Source organism: Cryptomeria japonica, chromosome 8, assembly GCF_030272615.1.
Source record: "Cryptomeria japonica chromosome 8, Sugi_1.0, whole genome shotgun sequence".
NCBI lineage: Eukaryota > Viridiplantae > Streptophyta > Pinopsida > Cupressales > Cupressaceae > Cryptomeria > Cryptomeria japonica.
Genome location: NC_081412.1, coordinates 86,834,267 through 86,855,056, shown reverse-complemented (window position 1 = coordinate 86,855,056; position 20,790 = coordinate 86,834,267). Strand labels below are relative to the sequence as shown.

The following is a 20,790-nucleotide window of genomic DNA, read 5'->3' as shown; positions in this document are numbered from 1 at the left end:
TGAGACATTTGTAGGGCATGCTTTGCATATCACGGTGTTATTTCCTCGTTCTTTGGACAAATGCCATTTGAAACGATAAATTCCACCACTGATCTCTTCTAGACACCAATTGCACTTGACCTTCGTGCTACCAGGAACTGTTGTGCAATGTGTCCACACAAAGTCTTTTTGACGTGGCATTGTGATCAAGAATCAGTTCTACAAAAACATTTTAGTTCAGTCTTTCAACAATTTCAATTGATACTTTTAAAGATATGAGTTTTTATGACTACAATCGATGTTCGGAGCAGACTAAGAAAAAGGTAAAAGGTCTCATTTGCTAGACTAAGAATGGCAAAACATTTTTGTCTTGGTTTGAAAGTCTCTCAAATTCCATGGCTATGAAAAAGAAAGTTCTTGGCAGCATTCTAAAGTTTTAAACAATTGATTAGGAATCGATTCTATCCAATGTGTCATAAGGAAGAAAAGGGTATGAAATGTCTTAAGCAAAAAGAAATTCAAAGCATACAAGAATACACTTGCAAATTTTATAGAAGGGCTATTCAAATGGGTTAAGATGTGTTAGAATAAGTACAAATGAAATATATCGGTGTGATGGATGGAGAAGCATTGTTGAACATTAAGTTCTATGTCAATGGTGTTAAGGTTAATTCTTTGTTTGATTCATGGTCACAAACTAACTTTGATTGCACAAAGTTGATGGACTTGCTTTGGAAACTAAATTTTTTGCTAGTTGTTGGACAATTGTCATATTGTTGGTTGAGAACATTAGACAACATCGTCAAGCTACAAATGTTATCGTGACTCTCATGCTGTCAATAATTTTCTCTCTATTTTATTTTAAAAAAATGTAAAATATGTTTTTTACCAAGATAAATCTCAGCAATTTTTTCTACATAGCGTATCAGCGATTTTTCTACACTAATACTAATACTATATCCACAGTCCCTCTACCTCTTTTTTTCTCACTTATTTTGAAAAGTAATGGAAACCAACTAACTAGCAAGTTGTAGAAATCAACAGAATGTGCTTAAAGGCTTCTGAGAGAACTGACCATGTTCTTTTATAACGCCTTATCCTATTTTAAAATTTCCATGAAGCTGTGTATTTATAATGACAATAATTTACGTTGATTCATTTTAAAAATAAAGTGATTTGATAAACCTATCAATAGAACTAATATTTATTCTTAGCATAGAATTTGTTTCTCCATTCTTATCGAAGACAGAATATGCTTTTGCATTCTCCATGACAATCAGAATGTTAATAATGGTTAACTTGTTCTTATCGAAGACAGATTATGCTTCTACATTTTGCTTAAAAAGAAAACCGGTGAACAACTCAAACAGGAAATCATAATTTTGCTATTTCAAACTACAAAATTTCATATTGGAAACAATAAATCAATTACTCTTAATTGATCAGAAAACTTCAAAATTATTTGATGAAATGACATCAACTGCGTCATAGAAATGTATACAAAATGGGGAAGCATTAAATGAAATCTATAATCTATTTTCTGAAAAAGAAAACTGATAAATCTTAGAAAAAACAAGCATTAAGTTTAAAAAAACAATACTTATGAAATAAACAAAGATACTCATGAAATAAACAAAAAAATTGATAAAAATAAATAAAAAACCTGCTATAAAGAAAATTCTTTGTCGACTTGTAGATGCCGTCGATTTGGCAGAACACTTGCAGGTTTTAACTTTTGTCTACTTCGCAGAAGACTTGCCCATGTATGGAATGTTATGTGTGTGCGTTCTTTAAAGAAAACGCGGGCCAAAATATCTTTTTTTTCATGCGGTTTAGGGTTTTTTCTCCGTCACGGTTTTTGGGGTTTTTTTTGCATTTTAAATGGGTTTTAATCGCGATTTTTGGCGATTTACAATGCAAAAAATCGTTGACTGGCATTGATCGATTTTTATCGATTTATTTGGGGAAAAAATCGGCATTCTCGACGACTCCCGATTAATCGTGATTTATTCCAGATGTTTGCTTCTATGGTAGAGAGAGGGGATAGAGGAAGAGTGATAGGGAGAAAGAGAGGTCTAAAATTCGGGGTAGAAAAAGTGAGTGAGATAGAGAGAGCAAGAGAATTCTGATAGGAGCCTACTGATTACTGAAAATTTAAAAGATCTTCTAAAACCTAGAATATGCATTTTAACTCCTAGAGTTCTGAAACCACTCTCAAACATCCTGCCAATATATACATGAAATATAACTTAAAAAGTATAAGAAATTTCTTTCTTATACTTAAATGTTATATTTCATGTATATATTTTGATGAAGAGAATGAGATTGACTTAAAAAAAAATTAGATAATTTTTTGATATGTTTGGGCCTCTTTTTTTTATGCAGCCGAGTTTTTTCTAGAGACTCGCAAAAACTCGGCGATTTTTTTGTGAGTTAATGGTGTTGCCGAGCAAAAAAACAACATAGCATAGCTGAACCAGAAAATACAAGACAACAGCTGTAGAATAAGTGACAGCTGAAAGAACATAACAACAGCTGTAGAATAAGTGACAGCTGAAAGAACATAACAGCTGCTGTAGGAATATTAAATAACAACAAAAAGAACATTAGCAGCCTATGTTTTAATGCCACCAGCAATGACATTAGCAATCTTGCAAAGAAGACCTTAGGCCCTGAGCAATGACAACCTTTCCTTTACTGAGCAGCATCTTGACTTGAAGTTTGATTTGTTGGATTTGGGGATCAATCTTTAGGTTCTTTTCAGCCTCAGTCTGTAATTGAGAAAAGAGTGAAGTCAGACAGTAAAAAATGTTCAAGTAAAGCCCTAGAAATGTAGCTTCCTGGTGAACATTTAGGTTAGTAAAAATAGCTTTACTCATGTATCTCCATATAAGAAACAAGATAACATGCCTAACTGCATCAGCAATAATATTAGAATGCAACCTCACACCAAGAAGGGCTTCTTTCCAATTTAATTTGTTTGCAAAATAGCTGGCAAATCATTGAAAACCATATTTCATTGTTTTTTAACAAACTAACAACCCCAAAAGATATGCCTTATATTTTCTTGCCTTTGACAAAATGGGCAATTAACTGGTTGTACCAGCATACATTTCACCTTGTCTGCAATAGGCAACTTGTAATGTAAATCTTCCAAGCAATTAATTGAGCATCTGAATGGTCTTTTGATTTCCAAATCTGGGCTTTTAATTCTTGGAATTAGCCTATGGGAATAGAATAGGCTAATAATAGTCCCCAAATGCCTAGGTTGAAGAAGGGGAAATTACCTATCCTCAAATTTTAATCATGCCAACTTTAAAATTGAGTCCTCCATGTTTAATTGCATTAGTCAAACAATCTTCTTGAAGGTTATGCAAGTACTTTGAATGGTTTATAAAAAAATCTTTTTGAATAAATGTTATTGAGTTGAATTTTGGGGTTTTTGGCACCTTGAAACAAAAAGACTAAATGTCAAATAGTCTCTGTGGTAGGCAATTTAGGGAAATTTTGGTCAATGAAAAATGTTTAAGTGATGTAGGACTATCTGGATTCATGAGCAATCTTGCATCATCCAAAAACAAAATAAGTAGGTTGAGATTAAATTTTGGTTTTAGTGTGTGTGTGTTTGGTGAAATGGTACATTTGGGCAAATTGGAAAATCAAGGGATGTTCCAGTTAACTTTGTTAGTAGTAGAAATATGTAGTGCATCTTTTGCAGGCTCTAACTTTTAACATCAGTGAATAAGTTTTCAACTTTTGTAGTAACTTACAAGTTACTTATGCAACCAATGCTATTGTCTTCATCAGCAACATGGATTCACTTTAGCAACAACTTGCAATTCATTTTTGTAGCAACATCTTCAACAAGAAGTTCGTGAGTAAATTCAATAGCATCATGAACTCAATTGGATTGCACTATAACTAAAATTTCTGTAACAACTAAGTCAAATTCTGCAGCACAAGTGAAGACAGTTGGCAAAGGCAATCTTGATGACGTGGATCTCGACAGACACTCGGCTTTATCCTTGTCCAACTTGACTTCTTTAATACCTCCAGTTGTCATATGGGTTGTATGGTACAGTTTTGGTTAGCTGTATTCATTCTTCAAACATTTTGTTGAACATCTGTCCATCATTAAAACTGTAGCATGATTTCAACTGGGTCAAACAGAGTAGATGAAGATTTTCAAACAACAATATTTCTTGGAGAAAAATATCCTAGCAAGAACTCAGCCGTTATTTTTAGCAGCCATATTGTGCACAGGTTGACATTTGGTAATTAGGGTAGATACATTAACCCAAAAACCTCTGCAAAACAAAATGTAAACAAAAGAGATGAATTCACACTGTTATTGGCAAAAATGTGCCCTAGTTTATGAGCAGCAAGGAGTAAACACACACAAAAGACACAAACTTCCTTAGAGGCCACAAGGGAAAAGAGAGGCTGATAAAATTTTGAATAGAGGCCATTGAGATATGATTAGGAAAATAGGGGAAGAAGGTGAATAACCAACAGTAGAAGAAAAGCTAGTTCACCCTCCATGCACAGAATAGATTTATGTCATTTCTCAATTTGTTATAGCTAGGGTTTTCGTTCTCAACATGTTTGTAAGCCATTGAAAGCTGATTTTTCTATGTTAATGCAAATTAATTTAATTGTTGTTCCGGCTGGCAAGTGTGTTATTTTAAGTAGGCTGCTAGGTTAGGTTGTCTTTAATTAGACACCCTGATCTAGACTTCACCACTAAGTCATTGTTGGCTTGAATGCAGAACTTCAAACTAGTTTTGCAGTTTTGCAATATGCAGTTCGCAATTTTGTAAGTTGGTGCCAAAAGTTTGAGAATGTGATTGGCAGCCATACTAAGGATTTCCAGAGCGTTTGATGTCCATGCTTTGTGCATCATTACTTGAGCATTTCCCATGCTTGTACTCTATGGACACAAAAAAGCATATGTTGGCTAGATAAAACAATCTTTGAAGAAGTCAAATTTCAAATTGGTTTACAAATGCCAGTTTGTCTGTCAAAACTGATGGTGGAAGATATCTATCTATAGGAAATGGGGTCATCTGATATGGATGTTTCTACCAGAAAAGAACAAAACCCGATAAAATTTGCAAACAACATAGATTTTAATTTGCAAATTACAATTGTGTTCATGCTGAGTTTAGAAGTAGATTATGAACTTCCAAATTGAATTGACATTTCTAAAAATATCAGCAGCGGTGCGTAGGTAGGTTTTATTGTTCACACGGTTGAGAAGATCATGTGTATACATACGTGGGTGGAAATCAGGAGTTTTTGTGCATATTTAGAATTTTTTTAAATATTGCATAAAGACCCCAAAAACCTGACAACATAGAAAGTGCAGGTATGTGGGGTTGTAGTGCAATTTGGTATTATTTTAAAGCTTCTAATTTTCTCATGATTCCTGAAATCTTGGCAATGCGTCTGTGGTAGTTTTCTGTTGTCCATTTTTGATTGAAAAGTCAGATGACAAAGTGTAAAATGGTGAGGATGCAGAGTTTCAATGCAGTTTTGCATTTTTTTGCAATAATACATGTAAAGCCTAAAAGCTTTGAGTAGTACATGAGCAGGAACCAGACTTTTATGGAAGCTTTCCAAACTGCTCTCCCTTCCCAAAAAATCCAGTGCCATAAAAATGACAGTTTCTATGTGCAAATGTGGTTGAAAACCTGCTCAACATTTTAGCATGCACATACATTCAAAAATCCCAACAAGTATGATACAAGCCTGTGTAAGCATAAGACACAGCTGGAAAAAATCAAGGAAAGACAAGCGAATATGGAAAGGCTAGTAAATGTGCATTGGGACTTGAAAACTCTGGCAGTAAAAGGCCATTGGGATTCTACCTACATGTGCTCACCAAAAGCCCACCATGTATGTCACAAATGCATGCTCAAAATCAATAAATGGGGATGAAGATGACGAAGAATACATTGTCTTCAACTTTGTGTCAAAGAATGTCTCTGCTGTAAACAGTACTTGTATCTCTGCTAAAAAAGAAACTAGTATTCCCAGTGGAGATTTTTGTCCAACATGCCAAGGAGAATTGCAGCTTAACAGATAGATGTGCCTTCCTTTACTGGACTGTCAGGCAACTCTATTAATGACAGAATCATTTCAGGCTAGTTGAGAGAAATATGGCATGACATCAAATTCCATGAACTACTTGATAGAGTGATAGAAATGAACATGGTGGTACAAACTCTCCATTCTCAATTGCCAGGTCACATATACCAGCACCTTTCCTCCCACCTTGTGCTAAAATACAAGCCTTTGGAATAGAGTATAGACATCCATCGCCATAAAGGATAAAGGAATTTATCAAATGTTGTAATTCCAACTGCCATGGTAGATATATATGCAAAATGTGGAGGCATAGTCAAGGTGCATGAACTGTTTGAAAAATTGCCTTAAGGAAATACTGTCTTAAGGGGCCACAGTGATTGGAAGGTGTTTGCAAAATGAGTTTGTTGAAATGACTAGAGAAATTTTTGAGCACTTGCAATTGGTAGGTGTAAATCCAAGTTCCAAAACATTTAACATGCTCCCAGGCTATGCCAAATGGCAACCTTGAAACATCACATGGGCATCTGCCAAAGCATAAAGGACAGAGGAATTTCATCATTTTATGTTGTGGTTGTGACTGCCATGGTAGACGTGTGCAAATTTTATAAGCATATTCAAGGCACATAAACTGTTAACCATATGCATGAAAAATATGAAAGTGTAGGCAAGGCCTGTAAACTATCTGACAAAAATGAAGTTGTGGAAAGACATGCCCAAAATCGATTTATTGAAAGGGATACGAGAAGTTTAAGCATTTTTAATCAACTGGGGTAAATACAAGTTCTAGAACACTTTTCGCATCATTAAAGCAGGGTATATACATCCATCACAGCATCATCCAAAATGGCTGATTTTTGTCTAATGTCGTAGTAATTAAATGCTGTTATAAACGTGAATACATAGTGTGGAAGCATATAAAGGACACTGTTTGACAAAATGCCTCAAAGAAATATGGTGTTTGGAATGGGATCATAGTGATGAGATACCATGCAATACTGTCGAAGGCTATAGTTGTGTTAAACAAGTTGAACTGGAGGTACAAAATTCAGAGGATGTTAGTGGCTTTCTGTTCAAAGAAGGGATGTCACAGAATTTGGTTAATAGACAAGAATACAAAGTGTTGAAGGTAAACAAAGAAGTAAATGAGCATACATGAATTGATTACAAACTAAGGTATATCTAGAAAGAGAAGAAGATCAAGTTGAAAGTAGCATCATTGCAATTGAGAATACTCCCATTTACATCATCTAAGAAAACAAATTTGAAAGACATTCATCTGGGTAGAAATTGATCGCAGGGATTTTACTATTGTGTTGACATATAAATTGTTCAACAAAATACCTCAGAGAAATGTAATCTCATGGAATATCAGAGTTGCAAGACCATGTGGCTGTATAATGACTTGAGATAGAGCTGTGGAGAATAAGGCCAATGAATATTCAGATTGACCAGCTGCAAAGGAATCAACTTCTTCAGAATACAACAAATGATACAATTTAAGTATATCAAGTTTAATAAAGTATTTTTTAAATACTTTATTATGTTATTAAAGTCCTATTTATAAACATTCACTTTTAGAAAAAGGCTGGGACAAATTATAAAAATCAAAAGCTACTTAATTTTAAGGCTACTTTATATTTTGCAAATATATTAATTGAAAAGCCATTATTCGTCTTGGTAGGGGGACTGCTTGGTGATTTTAGGATTCTTTTTGTTATTTTACACAACTTTGTAGAGGGAATAGGTAGAGAAGACTTTGTGCTTTCTTTTTGAAGAAATAAGAAGGATATTTGCAGAACTTTGTGTCTTTCTTGTTCTTTATGGGAATTCATGTTATTCTTAAGTTTAGCATGAATTCATTTCATTGTTTCCTTATATTTTTGTGTTATTGCAAACAGATCAAATCTTTATTCACATGTTAATGGTGTATGTAAGAATTCAACTTTGCCGTTACATTTAGTTCTGCATACATTTTCTTTTAACCTTTTTCATTCTCTTTCTCTTGCCATGCCTTTTTCTATTTTGTTTCCTTTTTGTACTTTTGAATTAAAAGTTCGCAAAAAACCCAATAACCTCTATCATACTAGGGAGCTGTCCCTCTTTAGACTCAGGAAAATCACCTATCTCATGGTGTTTTCCCCCACTGTTGTAAGCTCATGTCATTGCCTCTTAGGCAAGTCAAGGAAATAACCACAACTGCTGCTGTGATCAGTTTACTTCCCAACACTTTGGAACTACAATTGTTTCAATGAACTTGAAGGTTAATTTAAATGATCATTTTGGCAATGAGGTTGGTTTTTGTCAAGTAATTGATTACGCTATATATTGTTATTGTAAGATGATTGGTTTTCATGATTAGATGATGTCTAGAGAGATTGGTTATTGTTAGTAGGATTTTAGTTCTTTCGATCTTATGGTATAAACTCATAAAGGCTAAAGAATGGAGGAAAGTAGGGATAGGAAGGATTTGTATCAGGGCAATTAATTTGGATTGAAGATAACCCTAAGATGTAGAATACTGTTACAATGGATTTACTGAAGTAAATTAGCATAATAAAATATTCTAACTTGTCTTATACATATGACTGTATTAATCTATTGTCTAGAACACTGAAAAAGTACTGCATTGATTTTAAATATCGCTTCAGATATTGTTTAGGATTGTAGTTAATAGTCTTTAATGGTGTGTCAATATAAATAGTTGTACTTGAGCTCTCTTTCTCTAGATTGTGTTTCTATAGTAGTTTTGAAACCATTTCTATATTCTGTTACAGTAGTTGATTATTTGTAGCATCTTGTGACCAAAATATCATTGTTTCCAGTTCAAAGCCAGGTGTCAGTGCTCTAATTTCAGTTACCTACTCCCTTTCTTTTTGAATATTTTCAGTAATTTTAAGCCCTAATGATAATTTGTTTGTCTCTTGAGGATAATTTTTTGGTTTCTTAAACTGAATTGGTAGATGTTGCTGGTGTGCAGATTATGGAGGATGTGGAATTCATAAGCCACATACGAAATGTCTTTGGTAATCTTCAAAATATTCCAGGAGCATTTCAGCCTGACTATTTACAAGAACCTTTAAACAGGAAGATTCAAGGCTCTGTTTTTCCATCATTTTCAACAAAACCAACAACAGATGGTAATCCCTACCAGATGCCGATAAGTGCTTCAAATTATTTTCAAGATCATCTTAATAAACCTAATTTGAAAACTCAAGATCCCAACGTTCTTGATGGATTTGGTGATCATTGTAGTATAAGTGAATTGGATAAGAAGATTCAGGCTAAACCTTGTTTAGTGTCTTCCCAAAACATATCCAGTCCTTCAATAGAAATATCAAATCAACACTCTGAATTGCAGCAAAAGCATGAGAATATAAACAGCTTTAGTTGTTCTGTTACCATTGAGATGGGAACTTGTTGTGACGTTTTCACACATCGCCCCATTGCAAATGGGGACCCATGTTTTTTGCTCGTTTTGTTCGTTTTCGCTTTGCTTTTTTTTAGGGTTTTGTTAGTTTGTTAGTTGTCTGGATTTAGGGTCAAGCCTTAGGGTTTTAATTACCGTCTTTTCGGACCAGAATCCAGTCGCTTTTGAGAGCTTTTGAGTTTCCTTTTCTAGAATGCAAATTTTGAATGAAATGAATTCGCCAGAATGGTCTAATTTTCAATTGGAATGTTGACGCAGAGTCTAAATTCGTCTAAGTGTTGATGATGAAACATGAATTTTGTCCAATTGAGTAATTTTGACCAAATTTTGACTTTTTTGATTTTTGATCCTAGGCATTTCAAATGATTTGTTTTCGCCTTGTGAAGTGATAAAATGTGTAAAATCATGATATTTTGGCCTGTAGGAGCAAAATCGCTCCTGTCCCTCAGTGAAGGACCGGAGCTACAAATCCAATTTTGCTTTGTCCTTGCAAGATTTTAACGTCTTGACGATGTGAGAAGGTCCAAAGAGGTACATTTTATCAAATGAATATAACTTGAAGTGCTGTCGGGGAGATCAACAGGGTAGCAAGTCCGGCTTGAGTGAGGTCCTGATCCTGAAATTTGGCTAAGTCTGGAATGCCCTGATCCTGAATTTGACTAAGTCTGGAAACTGAAAAAACCTCCAAAAACTAGATTTTGCAATATAACTCCTGGAGGTCTGAAACCACTCTCAAACATCCTGAAAGTATATATGGAATATAACTTAAAGTATAAGAAAGAAGAAACATAGAAGGAAATGTCACTTATATTTAAATGTTATATTCCATTAAAATTGTCCTGATCGAGAGTGCGACAAGTCAAATTTCGCTCGTGTCCCTCACCAAGGGACCAGAGCGAAAATGCTTAGTTGAGCCATTCCTGACCTTGTTTGGACGAATCGAGACATCAAAGGCATGGTGAAGGACGAAATGAGCATGATAGAGCATCCAGACTTGATCAAAAACAATGAGATGATGAAGTTTTGCCTAGAGGGTCAAATTCGCTCCTGTCCCTCACTGAAGGACCAGAGCGAAATTCTTCATAAGGTACGATCTAGGCAAAGATCAAGCAAATTTTATGTTCGAAGGCAAGAAAGGAGGTCAATCGAACCCGTTGAAGACAAATTGAAGATTATCAAACGTCAACAAAGGACCAAAATGCTTAAGTTCGCTCCTGTCCCTCAGGAAGGGACCAGAGCGATTTTTGTTGTGGATGACTTTCTTGCACAGTTTGAACCGATCTCAAGGCATGGATGAATAGAAGAGCACATTACGAACCCGTTGAATATAAGTTTTGAAGGTGACAAAGTGAAATAAGGCCCATAGAGCTAAAATCGCTCCTGTCCCTCTCCAAGGGACCAGAGCGAAATTCTTATGAAGGCTTAAAATTTGAAAGTTTATCAAGCATCAAGTGATCACGAAGGATCAAGGAACTTTATTTTGCACGATGATGGTGATTGCAAGTTGGAGAACGCAAGCATGAACCCAAAGACTTGAAGTTCGCTCCTGTCCCTCAGGAAGGGACCAGAGCGATATTGATTATAGTTGCTAATTCCTTCAAAAATCACGTTAAGTCAAGGTTTTGCAAAGGGGTAAAAGGTACAAGGTGTCTTTTGAAGATGATATGCAAGAGTTTTGAACGTAAAAGTGTTATCAATTAAGTTAAAGGACTCATATCGCTCCTGTCCTTTGGACAAGGACCAAGGCGATTTTTACTAAAACACTCATGTTCCGACAAAATCAAGACAATGCAAGGATAGCTAAGGTCAAGGACGTCCTTTAAGAGGCAATGAACGAGGAACCAAGGATGAAAGATGACACGTTTTGGCTAGAGCTTCAGGATCGCTCCTGTCCCTCTTCAAGGGACCAGGGCGATATCACATCTAAGGGACATTTATTTGCAAGACAAGTCACTCAAGTTTGAAAATCCTAGCGAAAATGCCAATTCCAACGTGAGGTTAAAGGCTTTGAACGTCAAAAGTGCAAAAAATCAAGACCAAGTGATGGATCGCTCCTGTCCCTTAGTCAGGGACCAGGGCGATGAGGTACATATTTTCCATGTTTTTTAAAAATTTTGGCGCTCAAACGCATTTTTGAATTTATTTAAATGCTAGGAAAATCGATATTTAATTAATGGCATTTAAATTTAGCGCTTGGTATTAATTGATTATTTTTGCCTTGTAAGAAAATCGAATTTATTAATTAAAAATGAAGGCATTTAATAATTGATTATTAATTCATTAAAAAATTAAATGGAGCGCTTGGTATTTATTTGTTTTATGGAGGTCGGCCCTTGTTATTCATTTAAAAATCATTTAAATTGCTTTATTTTTACAAAGTCGGCCTAAATGGTGGTGAGAGGTGTGAGCGCTATAAAGGGAGGGGTAGTTTATTTCATTTTCACATCATCATTTATCATCTCTCATATGCGACTTGGAGAAGGCAAAGGAGGAACGAATTTCATTTCAAGCTAGAAGGCACTAGTAACTATCCAAAGGAGAGGCGAACTTGAAGTTTCTATTTGAGCGAAGTTGCCTAGGACGTCAAAGACATATCAAAGATGGCGAAATTGCTAACTTGAAGAAAAGATCACGTCCAAGGCTTGAAGGGTGGCGAAGTTGATAAGAGGAACGTTCTTTTGAAGATCACATCAAGACTATCGAATTTCAAATTTTGCCTAGGCGAATTCCTTTATTTTGCATTTTAGAGTTAAGCTCTCAAGTAAGGTATGGCAAGATCTCTTGTTTTAATTTCAAATTTTGATCGTCATTGCCTTAATTTTGAATTTTGAAATTTTGTTTTGCCTTAGCTCAGTTGTTTTTAGGAAATGATTAATAAAGGACTTATCATTAAGTTTCCTAAAATTTGCTCTCTAATTTATGTTATGTATTGCAAAATCATGTTACTAATTTTGAAATGTTGTGTAGGCGTCAAATGGAGGTCTCTTCAAGGAAAATCAAGCCGGATCAAGGACGGTCTTCGCCAGGACGATCAAGCCAAGACATGGGCGACCTCTTCCAATCCAGCGTTCCAAGGCGAGGTACATCATCCTGCACATCAAGGACAAAAGGAGTTAGAACAAGAGTTAATCAAAGATAGCCTCTCAACGACATCAAATTAAATATCTAGCAAGCTTCAAGTGTCAGATGAGGTGGCGTCCTAGTCATCATTTCTCCAATCAGAGAAGTCCATCTCAGCATGTCCAGATTCAATGTACTTAACTCATGGAAGGTGGCACAAACTCCGATGTACCTACCCCGGCTATCCATTGGTCGATTTTTCTAGAAGGGACATGTGTCCAAGCAATACAATTTTATCATTGGTCAAGCATTAAATGTTATGTAATGGTTGTAACAAACCCTAATTAGGGTTTTCATTGTAAAATCTTGGCCATTGATCTTGAATTGATCTAAGCCATCAAATTGTATTGTGGGCACTATATAAGCCCAAACATTTCATTTGTAAAAGGAGAATTAGAGTGAAAGAGATTTTTAGATAGAATTAGAGAGATTTGTAAATAGTTGAAAGTAGTTAGAGAGTAGAATAGGAGGACAAGGCAAGAAATTGTTGCCATTGATTGTAAACAAACTCCATTTTCATTGAAGTAATGGTGAAATATGTCGTTTTTCTTGCAATTTGCATGGTTTCTTGTTGAGTCTTCAATCTTAGATGGTAGATAATTAGATGAATGGAGGAAATGTGATTGATTGATGGTGGAATTCGTACATCCATACTACTAGCAGTTTGTTGATTGCAGACTTGCCTTGCGTAGTCAACTGGAATCATTCAGCCTAAGCTCAATTTCAATTTGTTGCCTCTTCATTGATATGCATCAACTTGGATGGTATCTATGCCTGCGGTGATAACTTGAACATCATAAAGCTCCCCTTAGAAGATTGCACTAGTCTTGTGTAGATGTTCCATTGATGTCAAAACAAGACCTAGTTAGAGTTTCATCAAAAGGTCAAGTCATTGCTCCTACATTCTTAGTATTAGGATTAGATCCTCTCTTCGCCCTTATCCTTTTTCTATTTTTTTTAATCTAAGTTAGTAAGAGCCTGTGTCCAGCAAAGCAGATCGGAAGTTCAATGTAAGTCCCCTTGTGATTCCAGCAAATCACATCATACCACTGGAGCTTGTCCACACGTGGAGACCCCACTAAAAGAACCTTGGAGTCTACCTAACTGATCCTTTACGCGAATCTTCAGCAGTTAGAGACTATTTTCTCAAGAGAGGATAAGATGCCTTTAGGTATTTTATTCTGTGTATGATTGTGTACAAAATACACGTCAACAGAATTGGCGCTAGAAGGAGGGCTGAGCATTTGAAAGTCCGATCTTGTCAAGAACTTTTTACCCTCCTCCACGCTCGACAGATTGAATTAGGAGTGCTTGACAGTGAACACGAACTCTTGAATCCAAGGAAGATCAGTGGAAAGCTTTTTCTCAAACACTCGAAGGAAGGTGACTGCTGGATCGTTAGTTGGACTTACGCAAGAAGGAATCAAGCTGGAACCAGTTGAACGTTCAAGTTGAATCCGAGATATTCAAGATCTCTCTTATTCCAGAAAATCCAAAAAAAAAGCGAAAAATAGAAAATCCAAAAAAAGTGAAAAATAGAAAATCCAAAAAAATCAAAAAATCAAAAAATCAAAAAGAAGGATTTCTCAATGGAGCGACAACAGTTTCACGAGGAGCAACAAGTTGATTTTCCTGAACTTTGGTGGAGGTTAGATACACAACTTTATCCACGTAGATTGTCCGAGTTTGCAAGACCAGGGCAGTGTCGAGTTCACGAGACAGAGGAACATGATGAAATGCATTGCTTGAAGTACTTATCAAGGATGGAATCGGCAGCACAGGGAAAAATCTTCTTTTGGGATGTCCCAAGGCCAGAAACGGAAGAAGGCAACTTCAGTGTCCCAGAGACTAAAGATCCTCTTCTAAGCTTCATGTGGATGATCGAGAGTCAACTCGTTTTGGATGGTGAAATGCGTCTGGAAAACATATTGCTACCATTGTGGTGTAGAATTCACAACTCACCTCACTCGGAATTTACTTGCTTAGTATGTGAAATGGCTATCAATCAAGTCATAAACCAGTTTGGAATGCCAACTTTGTCCGAGGAAGAATGTATCATGAATGGATCTTGGGGTGCACATCTCGCAGCCGAATTTAGGAGAACCTATGAACAGGACATTGCTCCAACATCTGAATGTGAGAAGGATCAAGTGTACGTTGACAATACCAATGCACCTGATGATCAATGTATTACAATGGATAGCCTGCCATGCCTTGCACCTGAAAAGGAATACTATGAAACAAAAGTTGAAGAATCAGTTGAGAATATTCAAGCAATAATAAAGGAAGATCCAGGAGTTGAACAAGCAACTAAAGGAAAGGACGACTCATTCCTTGAAGAATTCTCACTTATGCTACAAAAGGAGATCCTTGAAATTGAATTGCAAGAGTTTTCGAATGGCCTCATTGAAGAAGACAATCAAGTTGAGATATTGAGTGAAGAGCTACAAATTATCATAAGTGAGCCCAGGTATGAAGAACAATTCAAAGGGGCGCTTGAAGATTTTATCACCATTATGCTATTTGAGGAAGCATTGAAAGATTTTGCAGAGGAAACACAAATGGAATCACTGCCAAAATTTTTTCTAGATAAGCAAGTTACTGGGAGTGATATGATCCATCATCAACTTCGACCTCCCGAGACTATACTTGAAGAAGAAAGGTCACCTGAGATTATCTTTGATCCACTAGAGGAGATGTTTGAAGCTCAATCTATCAAGGAGACTCTCATTTTTGAAGATATGCTAACAATATTTCATGAAGATGCCTGGTTTATGCAAGATATCTCAGTGAAAACAGAGAATCTTGAGCTATTCGAAGGGGCGCTGAGCTTGTTTCAAGAGGAATTTCCTAATCAAGATCAATATGTTGTGGATACTCGTGGAATGATTCGTCATCAATGGCGACCTCCTGAAGCAGTTGGTGACCTCGCTTCCGACAATACAATGTCGTCTGAGCCTGAAATACGCCAGGTTGTCTCTTTCCTTAGTCCTAGCCTTGAAAGTTATTATGATTTTGATTATGGGGATTTTGGGAAAACAACTTGCATCTGGATTGATCATGGTCCTAACGAATTACCTCAGTTGATCATTTTGAGTGAAAACTTGCTTGAGTATGAGATGTGCATGGTGAGAGTTTGCCTTTTTGTATTTAAGGATGAATTTGCCCGATTGAGAACCATCACGTTTGCCATGCTCCTGTTGCACAACCTGAGAAATCATGTAAAGTCATGTACATATTTTGCTTCTTTGAGTCGTGTCGAGTCTAGGACTCTTGTATATAGGTTTAGAGTAGGTTTTCTTTTTGTGTTTTTAGATTAGAGGTCTTTTGAGCCTTGTTCTTAATTTGCCTTGAGTCATTTGACTCATGATCTAGTGTGGCTCAGGTAGTTTAGTTGTTTTCTTTTGGTGTGCGTTTTAGTTTAGTTTGCTTTGGGTCGGTTTGTCGGTCGGTTTGCTTTAGTTTAGGTGTCTTGAGTGGGAGCCTCCATCTTGTGAGAAGGGCGTTTGTGTTGTTGCCCGCACGCTGGCAATATCCTGGATCTTATGTTAGACTCATTTCTTAGATATCTATTCATGAAGTGCTCGGAATCCGAGGTTGTTCCTCTTCAGCTTTATCATCTGATCAGGACCTGTATTTGACTTGGAAGGGAATCATTTTCTGTGTCTTGATGCCGACATCTGTTGATTACTATATCTTCACACATTAATAGACTCCGAGTCATTATGGTTTTTAGGCAAAGCTGTGATTGGTGAAAAATCTAAAATCTGGCTTCAGCGCCACCGCAATCCTCAAACCCCAGTAAGCTTCACTGCTTACAAGCCAAAGGAATTGACGAAGAGAAAAAGCAATATCAAAAGGAAAAAATGAGAAAAAAGAGAAAAAAAAAAGAGAAAATGAAAGAAAAAAATGAAGAGAAAAGTGAAATGAAACGAAATATCAAAATTGGCTAAAGGGAATATGCGAGTAACTCCATCGGGGCTATAGACGCCTGGCTGGCAATGGAGCAATGTTCGTGAGCTTGCGGCGATAACCTCGTCGGGACTATGGACGTCTGACTGGCAGCGAGGCTCTATCCAGGATGCTTTTGAAGTTCAGATATACTACGTAGCCTATCACAGGGGAACCTGAAAGTCATAGTTGTCTTGTCGAGAGGAATGAATACACTTGCACACACCTGGGTAATCAAAGACTAAGTGTCTAGATATGGTTAAGGATTCTCCTTCTACTTTGAGTACATTTTCTAATCTCTTGATGAGCTAGGTTGAATTTTCCAGAGGTTCTAGGTGTCGATTGAGTCTTTATCTCTGAAATGTTTTTCAACATTTATTCAAGGTGGCGCTAGATGTTGTGACGTTTTCACACATCGCCCCATTGCAAATGGGGACCCATGTTTTTTGCTCGTTTTGTTCGTTTTCGCTTTGCTTTTTTTTAGGGTTTTGTTAGTTTGTTAGTTGTCTGGATTTAGGGTCAAGCCTTAGGGTTTTAATTACCGTCTTTTCGGACCAGAATCCAGTCGCTTTTGAGAGCTTTTGAGTTTCCTTTTCTAGAATGCAAATTTTGAATGAAATGAATTCGCCAGAATGGTCTAATTTTCAATTGGAATGTTGACGCAGAGTCTAAATTCGTCTAAGTGTTGATGATGAAACATGAATTTTGTCCAATTGAGTAATTTTGACCAAATTTTGACTTTTTTGATTTTTGATCCTAGGCATTTCAAATGATTTGTTTTCGCCTTGTGAAGTGATAAAATGTGTAAAATCATGATATTTTGGCCTGTAGGAGCAAAATCGCTCCTGTCCCTCAGTGAAGGACCGGAGCTACAAATCCAATTTTGCTTTGTCCTTGCAAGATTTTAACGTCTTGACGATGTGAGAAGGTCCAAAGAGGTACATTTTATCAAATGAATATAACTTGAAGTGCTGTCGGGGAGATCAACAGGGTAGCAAGTCCGGCTTGAGTGAGGTCCTGATCCTGAAATTTGGCTAAGTCTGGAATGCCCTGATCCTGAATTTGACTAAGTCTGGAAACTGAAAAAACCTCCAAAAACTAGATTTTGCAATATAACTCCTGGAGGTCTGAAACCACTCTCAAACATCCTGAAAGTATATATGGAATATAACTTAAAGTATAAGAAAGAAGAAACATAGAAGGAAATGTCACTTATATTTAAATGTTATATTCCATTAAAATTGTCCTGATCGAGAGTGCGACAAGTCAAATTTCGCTCGTGTCCCTCACCAAGGGACCAGAGCGAAAATGCTTAGTTGAGCCATTCCTGACCTTGTTTGGACGAATCGAGACATCAAAGGCATGGTGAAGGACGAAATGAGCATGATAGAGCATCCAGACTTGATCAAAAACAATGAGATGATGAAGTTTTGCCTAGAGGGTCAAATTCGCTCCTGTCCCTCACTGAAGGACCAGAGCGAAATTCTTCATAAGGTACGATCTAGGCAAAGATCAAGCAAATTTTATGTTCGAAGGCAAGAAAGGAGGTCAATCGAACCCGTTGAAGACAAATTGAAGATTATCAAACGTCAACAAAGGACCAAAATGCTTAAGTTCGCTCCTGTCCCTCAGGAAGGGACCAGAGCGATTTTTGTTGTGGATGACTTTCTTGCACAGTTTGAACCGATCTCAAGGCATGGATGAATAGAAGAGCACATTACGAACCCGTTGAATATAAGTTTTGAAGGTGACAAAGTGAAATAAGGCCCATAGAGCTAAAATCGCTCCTGTCCCTCTCCAAGGGACCAGAGCGAAATTCTTATGAAGGCTTAAAATTTGAAAGTTTATCAAGCATCAAGTGATCACGAAGGATCAAGGAACTTTATTTTGCACGATGATGGTGATTGCAAGTTGGAGAACGCAAGCATGAACCCAAAGACTTGAAGTTCGCTCCTGTCCCTCAGGAAGGGACCAGAGCGATATTGATTATAGTTGCTAATTCCTTCAAAAATCACGTTAAGTCAAGGTTTTGCAAAGGGGTAAAAGGTACAAGGTGTCTTTTGAAGATGATATGCAAGAGTTTTGAACGTAAAAGTGTTATCAATTAAGTTAAAGGACTCATATCGCTCCTGTCCTTTGGACAAGGACCAAGGCGATTTTTACTAAAACACTCATGTTCCGACAAAATCAAGACAATGCAAGGATAGCTAAGGTCAAGGACGTCCTTTAAGAGGCAATGAACGAGGAACCAAGGATGAAAGATGACACGTTTTGGCTAGAGCTTCAGGATCGCTCCTGTCCCTCTTCAAGGGACCAGGGCGATATCACATCTAAGGGACATTTATTTGCAAGACAAGTCACTCAAGTTTGAAAATCCTAGCGAAAATGCCAATTCCAACGTGAGGTTAAAGGCTTTGAACGTCAAAAGTGCAAAAAATCAAGACCAAGTGATGGATCGCTCCTGTCCCTTAGTCAGGGACCAGGGCGATGAGGTACATATTTTCCATGTTTTTTAAAAATTTTGGCGCTCAAACGCATTTTTGAATTTATTTAAATGCTAGGAAAATCGATATTTAATTAATGGCATTTAAATTTAGCGCTTGGTATTAATTGATTATTTTTGCCTTGTAAGAAAATCGAATTTATTAATTAAAAATGAAGGCATTTAATAATTGATTATTAATTCATTAAAAAATTAAATGGAGCGCTTGGTATTTATTTGTTTTATGGAGGTCGGCCCTTGTTATTCATTTAAAAATCATTTAAATTGCTTTATTTTTACAAAGTCGGCCTAAATGGTGGTGAGAGGTGTGAGCGCTATAAAGGGAGGGGTAGTTTATTTCATTTTCACATCATCATTTATCATCTCTCATATGCGACTTGGAGAAGGCAAAGGAGGAACGAATTTCATTTCAAGCTAGAAGGCACTAGTAACTATCCAAAGGAGAGGCGAACTTGAAGTTTCTATTTGAGCGAAGTTGCCTAGGACGTCAAAGACATATCAAAGATGGCGAAATTGCTAACTTGAAGAAAAGATCACGTCCAAGGCTTGAAGGGTGGCGAAGTTGATAAGAGGAACGTTCTTTTGAAGATCACATCAAGACTATCGAATTTCAAATTTTGCCTAGGCGAATTCCTTTATTTTGCATTTTAGAGTTAAGCTCTCAAGTAAGGTATGGCAAGATCTCTTGTTTTAATTTCAAATTTTGATCGTCATTGCCTTAATTTTGAATTTTGAAATTTTGTTTTGCCTTAGCTCAGTTGTTTTTAGGAAATGATTAATAAAGGACTTATCATTAAGTTTCCTAAAATTTGCTCTCTAATTTATGTTATGTATTGCAAAATCATGTTACTAATTTTGAAATGTTGTGTAGGCGTCAAATGGAGGTCTCTTCAAGGAAAATCAAGCCGGATCAAGGACGGTCTTCGCCAGGACGATCAAGCCAAGACATGGGCGACCTCTTCCAATCCAGCGTTCCAAGGCGAGGTACATCATCCTGCACATCAAGGACAAAAGGAGTTAGAACAAGAGTTAATCAAAGATAGCCTCTCAACGACATCAAATTAAATATCTAGCAAGCTTCAAGTGTCAGATGAGGTGGCGTCCTAGTCATCATTTCTCCAATCAGAGAAGTCCATCTCAGCATGTCCAGATTCAATGTACTTAACTCATGGAAGGTGGCACAAACTCCGATGTACCTACCCCGGCTATCCATTGGTCGATTTTTCTAGAAGGGACATGTGTCCAAGCAATACAATTTTATCATTGGTCAAGCATTAAATGTTATGTAATGGTTGTAACAAACCCTAATTAGGGTTTTCATTGTAAAATCTTGGCCATTGATCTTGAATTGATCTAAGCCATCAAATTGTATTGTGGGCACTATATAAGCCCAAACATTTCATTTGTAAAAGGAGAATTAGAGTGAAAGAGATTTTTAGATAGAATTAGAGAGATTTGTAAATAGTTGAAAGTAGTTAGAGAGTAGAATAGGAGGACAAGGCAAGAAATTGTTGCCATTGATTGTAAACAAACTCCATTTTCATTGAAGTAATGGTGAAATATGTCGTTTTTCTTGCAATTTGCATGGTTTCTTGTTGAGTCTTCAATCTTAGATGGTAGATAATTAGATGAATGGAGGAAATGTGATTGATTGATGGTGGAATTCGTACATCCATACTACTAGCAGTTTGTTGATTGCAGACTTGCCTTGCGTAGTCAA

The 20,790-nt window shown here is 36.6% G+C and overlaps 1 protein-coding gene across 1 annotated transcript in view; it reads left to right on the top strand.

The window, feature by feature from the left end:
* The window catches only part of LOC131038424 (uncharacterized), a 151,050-nt gene that overhangs the window by 94,042 nt on the left and 36,218 nt on the right, over window positions 1-20,790 (top strand). Inside the window, exons 6-7 of the mRNA XM_059210200.1 lie at window positions 9,047-9,493; window positions 14,980-15,086. Of these exons, the coding sequence (XP_059066183.1) occupies window positions 9,047-9,493; window positions 14,980-15,086 (554 nt within the window). The remainder of the gene's footprint in view (window positions 1-9,046; window positions 9,494-14,979; window positions 15,087-20,790) is intronic.